General features: G+C 66.1%; 2 protein-coding genes across 2 annotated transcripts; both read left to right on the forward strand.

Annotated features, from left to right (window-relative positions):
• Positions 1 to 1952, forward strand: LOC128673886 (uncharacterized). The gene is made up of 2 exons (XM_053752039.1): positions 1 to 1328; positions 1415 to 1952. The coding sequence occupies exons 1-2, from the start codon at positions 1 to 3 to the stop codon at positions 1950 to 1952; spliced, it is 1866 nt and encodes a 621-aa protein (XP_053608014.1).
• On the forward strand, positions 1952 to 2385 carry LOC135309817 (uncharacterized; the record flags this gene model as incomplete). Its single annotated transcript, XM_064436246.1, has 1 exon — positions 1952 to 2385. A coding segment is annotated over exon 1 (434 nt), but the record flags the coding sequence as incomplete, so codon positions are not given.
• Positions 2386 to 4605: the final 2220 nt, after the last annotated feature.

Consider the following 4605-nt stretch of genomic DNA (forward strand, 5'->3'; position numbering starts at 1 on the left):
ATGGAATGTTCAGGGTCTGAACATTCCGCTGGGGAGGAAACGGACGGGAGTGGCCTCGCTGTGGGCCAAAAGAGGATGGGGAGCCTGATGGGAAGTGCGGGCTCCATCACCTCGCTGTCGGAGTCGGTGCTGGGCAACAAGCGCCTCTATTCTGAGGTGGCGACTGGTTCCGGCACCGACACTGAGGTCGGTGTGCCACGGGCACAGTCAGTGGCGAAGAGGGGCAAGGCCCGGGGTGCCTCGCACCTGACGAGGGCCCGGGCTGAAGCGAGGAGGAGTCAAGAGGAGGATGCCGAGGCTTCCTTCTCGGCCTCTCTAGGGGCTCGGGCCTTCCGGAGGGGAGGACCCCCGAGTGGTGGGGACGATGATGTGGTGGTGGCCCCCATTGATGCGCGCGACTTTGGGGCCATGGGTGCTGATGGACTCATGGCCACTGCGGTGGAGAGGCTGGGTATAATAACCAGCCTCGTCGGAAAGACTGCCGCCCTCAAGGGGGGCTTTAACTCCAAAATTATGCGGGCCTCCTCGGATATCAGGGATATCGTGGACACCCTGGTGGCGCGCAGCGAGTCGGACGAAGTTCGACGCCTTAAGGCCGATAATGGTCGCCTCCAAAGGGAGGTGGCCATTATGAAGGCTGAGGTCGCTGCGCTCCGCCGGGGGTTCGAGGAGGCTCGCCGTGAGGCTGCTCAGGCTGCGCGGACGGTGCAGCGGCAGGCTGCTCCAGTGGAGGATGAGCTGGAGCAGAGGATGGCCAGATTGATTGATGGCCGTCTGGCAGCGTTAGGACTGGCTGGGTGTCCTCGGAGTGCCACTCGTCAACCTCTGGCGGGTGACAACTCCGAGGTGGCGAGGGCTGCAAGGACGGCCATTGATCAGGCCTCCGGTCTGGGTCCGGCGCCGCGGCTTGAGCAGCCGGTGGTGGAGTTGGAGGTTCGGGCCCCTGCACGCCCGGCCTCTGAGAGGCGGGGTTGTAAGGGGGTAGGTGCTGGGGGAGCGACAGAGTGGGGGCCCTTCGGGCCGTCGACCTCAACAGCTGTGGTCGACGAATGCCCGGAGCTCCCCTGGGTCGAAGTCCGGGGGAGGAGGGGGAAGGGGAAGGGCGTGGGAAAGAAGTCCCAGCCCAAACCTGCGGAGCGACCGGCGGCGGCCCCAACAAAGGCCACTGCAACGGCGCCCAAGGCACCCCCCAGGGCGGCGCCAGCGAGGGCGGCCAAGCTGTCGGCCCCTAGCTCCTCGGCTGTAATTCTCAAGTTACAGCCAGAGGCAGCGCAAAAAGGGGCCACATACAGCTCCGCCCTCCTCAAGGCCGAGCAGGCGGTGAGGAGGTCTCTGGCCCCTCCAACTCAGACAAGGCAGATGCGCTTGCATCGGCCTTGAAGGCGGCCCTTTCCGGCGTCGCGGACGTTTCCAGGCCCGTCAAAACCGCGGACTTCCGCGTGACGGGCCTGAATGATGCGGCAACGGCGCAGCGGATAAAGGCTGCGGTCGCGCAAGCCGGGAGCTGCACGGAGGACCAGGTCTGGGTGGGTGAAATCCGCTCAGACTGGCGGGGCTCTGGCTCTGCCCTGATGCGCTGCCCGGTCACGACGGCCAAAAAGCTGATCGAGGCGGGCAGCCTCACGGTAGGCTGGAGCCGGGTGCAGCTCCGGCACCTGGAGGCGCGCCCCATGCACTGCTACAAGTGCATGGGGAAGGGGCACACTGCATCGCTGTGCCCCTCGCAGACGGACCGCAGCCGGCTCTGCTATAGGTGCGGGGAGACAGGGCATCTGTCCGCCTCCTGCACAGCGGAGCCCCGCTGCGCGGTATGCCGCGACGCCGGCAAGCCGGCGGGCCACGTGATGGGGGGTAGGGCCTGCAACCCACCCCCGATCCGAGGGAAAGGACCGTCCCCTCCTCCGCGCGAGGGAAGGCAAGGGGAGGCGCCAGTCGGCCAAATGGAGGAGTGATGGGGGTCACCTTCCTCCAGGCCAACCTCAACCACTCCGCTAGGGCGCAGGATCTCCTCCTGCAATCCATGGCGGAGTGGGATTTGGATGTCGCGGTGGTCGCGGAGCCGTACGCGGTTCCCTCCCTGCCCCACTGGGCGGGGGATCTGGATGGCCTCGTGGCCATCGTGGCTAGGCCTGGTGCCGCCCCTCCCCTCGCGATTAAGAAGAGAGGGAACGGCTTTGTGGTGGCGGTTCGGGGAGAGTACGCCATAATTGGTGTTTACTTCTCCCCGAACCGGGATTTGCCGGCCCTGGAGCGGTTCTTGGATGCTCTGGGGCCGGAAATAAGGCGGTTAGCGCCCCTAAAGGTCTTCGTGGCCGGTGACTTCAACGCCAAATCAACGGCGTGGGGGAACCCGGCCACGGAGCCCAAGGGGCGAAAGGTGGAAGAGTGGGCGCTGGCCGCGGGGCTGTCTCTCCTAAACAGGGGGACAGCCCACACGTGCGTGCGACGGACGGGCGGATCGGTGGTGGACCTGACGTTCGCCACCCCCTCCGCCGCGCGCTCCGTGTCGGACTGGAGGGTGGAAGGGGGGGTGGAGACACTCTCGGACCACTTGTATATTCGGTTCGAGGTGTCGGCCGCCCCCCAATGTCAGGCGGCATCATCGTCCCGGGTGCGCAGCCGGTTCCCGCGCTGGGCCCTTACGCGGCTTGACCGGGAGCTGGCGGAAGAGGCGGCCATCGTCGGCCGCTGGAGCCTCCCGCCTCTAGACGGAATGGGGGTGGACGACGCGGCTGACCGTCTCGGCGACGCTTTCACAGCGGTGTGCCGGGCGGCCATGCCAAGCGTAGGTCGAGCCCCCCCTAGGCGGGCGGTCTATTGGTGGTCGGCGGAGATTGCCGCCCTTCGCGTCGCCTGCAACGCGGCCCGAAGGGCCTATAGTCGAAGCAGGCGGCGCAGTCCCCGGGACGAGGAGAGGGATGGTCAGCTGTATGCGGTGTATGTGGAAAACCGTAAGGAGCTGCAGCTGGCCATCGGTCGGGCCAAGGAGGAAGCCTTCGAGGAGCTGGTGGAGGGTATCGAAAGAGACCCATGGGGCCGGCCGTATAAGTGGGCGCGAGACAAATTGCGCCCACAGGCGACCCCGCTAACGGAGACCCTTCAGCCAGCTCTGCTGGGGGAGATTGTCGGGGATCTATTCCCCGGCAATCCGCGAGGGTTTTCTCCTCCGAGGATGGCCCGACAGCCGCCTGACGCGGAGGGAGAAGAGGTGGAGGCAGATCCGCCTCCCGTCACCGACGTCGAAATGGAGGTGGTCCTCGACCGCCTCCAGACAAGGAAGAGGGCACCGGGTCCAGACGGGGTGCACGGGAAAGTGCTTGCGCTGATTCTCGTGCACCTCGGGGAGGAGTTTCGGGGGCTGCTCAACCGCTGTCTGCGAGAGGGGCAGTTCCCGAAATTATGGAAGGAGGGCCGGCTCTGCCTTATTCCGAAGGGGAGCCGGCCCTTGGACTCGGCTTCGGCGGTGCGACCTCTGGTCCTGCTGAGCGAGGCTGGGAAGGCCCTAGAGAGTGTCTGAGCGAGGCTGGGAAGGCCCTAGAGAGTGTTGTGGCCTCTCGCCTCGTTCGGCATGTGGAGGAAGGCCCGGGACCGCGTCTCTCTGACGTGCAGTACGGATTCCGGGCCAAGAGGTCCACCATCGACGCCCTCAGGCGTCTGCGGTCGGTGACGGAGGAGGCGGACAGAGAAGGCGAGGTGACCCTGGCGACGTCGTTAGACATCGCCAACGCCTTCAACAGTATCCCGCACTGTGTAATACGGGAGGCGCTCCGGTACTTCGGAGTGCCCTCGTACCTGCGGGGGCTGTTGGGGGCGTACCTGGAGGAGCGGGTCGTCCTGTACGAGGACAGGGGAGGTCAAATGGTCCGGCGGGGCGTCGGGTGCGGTGTCCCGCAGGGGTCGATTCTCGGCCCTATCCTGTGGGACATCGCATACGATTGGGTCCTGCGGTGCCGGCTTCCCCCCGGGACGGGTGTCATCTGCTATGCGGATGACACTCTCTTCACGTCCCGGGGTGCGAATTTCGGTGAGGCGGCGCGGCTGGCCGAAACGGGCCTCGCCCTTTTGGTCGGCCGCATAGAGAGGTTGGGGCTTCGGGTCCGACTGGATAAGACCGAAGTCCTCCTCTTCCGCGGGGCCCGGACGCGAGGACCTCCCCCAGGGGCGCGCCTCCAGGTGGGTCATGAGGAGTTGAGGGTGAGTGCCCAGATGAAATACCTGGGCCTCATCCTCGACGGGAGATGGTCCTTTGTCCCCCACTTCCGAGAGCTGGGGCAAAGGATCATCAGGACGGCTGCGTCGCTGGGCCGACTCCTGCCCAATCTGGGTGGGCCCAGCGACGCTGTACGGAAGCTGTACTCCGGCGTGTGCCGGAGTATGGCGATGTACGGCGCCCCCGTTTGGGTGGACGCCCTTGCCGCGGAGAATAAGCGCCTTCTCCGGCAGGCGCAGAAGGTGATCGCGGTAAGGGCGATACGGGGGTACCGTACAGTGGCGTTCTCTGCGGCCACAGCCCTCGCGGGCGACCCGCCGTGGGAGTTGGTGGCGGAGGTGCTCGCCGAGGTTTACCACTTTGTGGCGAACAGGAGGGAAATCGGCGAGCACCCC

This window comes from Plodia interpunctella, chromosome 11 (assembly GCF_027563975.2).
Source record: "Plodia interpunctella isolate USDA-ARS_2022_Savannah chromosome 11, ilPloInte3.2, whole genome shotgun sequence".
Lineage (NCBI taxonomy): Eukaryota > Metazoa > Arthropoda > Insecta > Lepidoptera > Pyralidae > Plodia > Plodia interpunctella.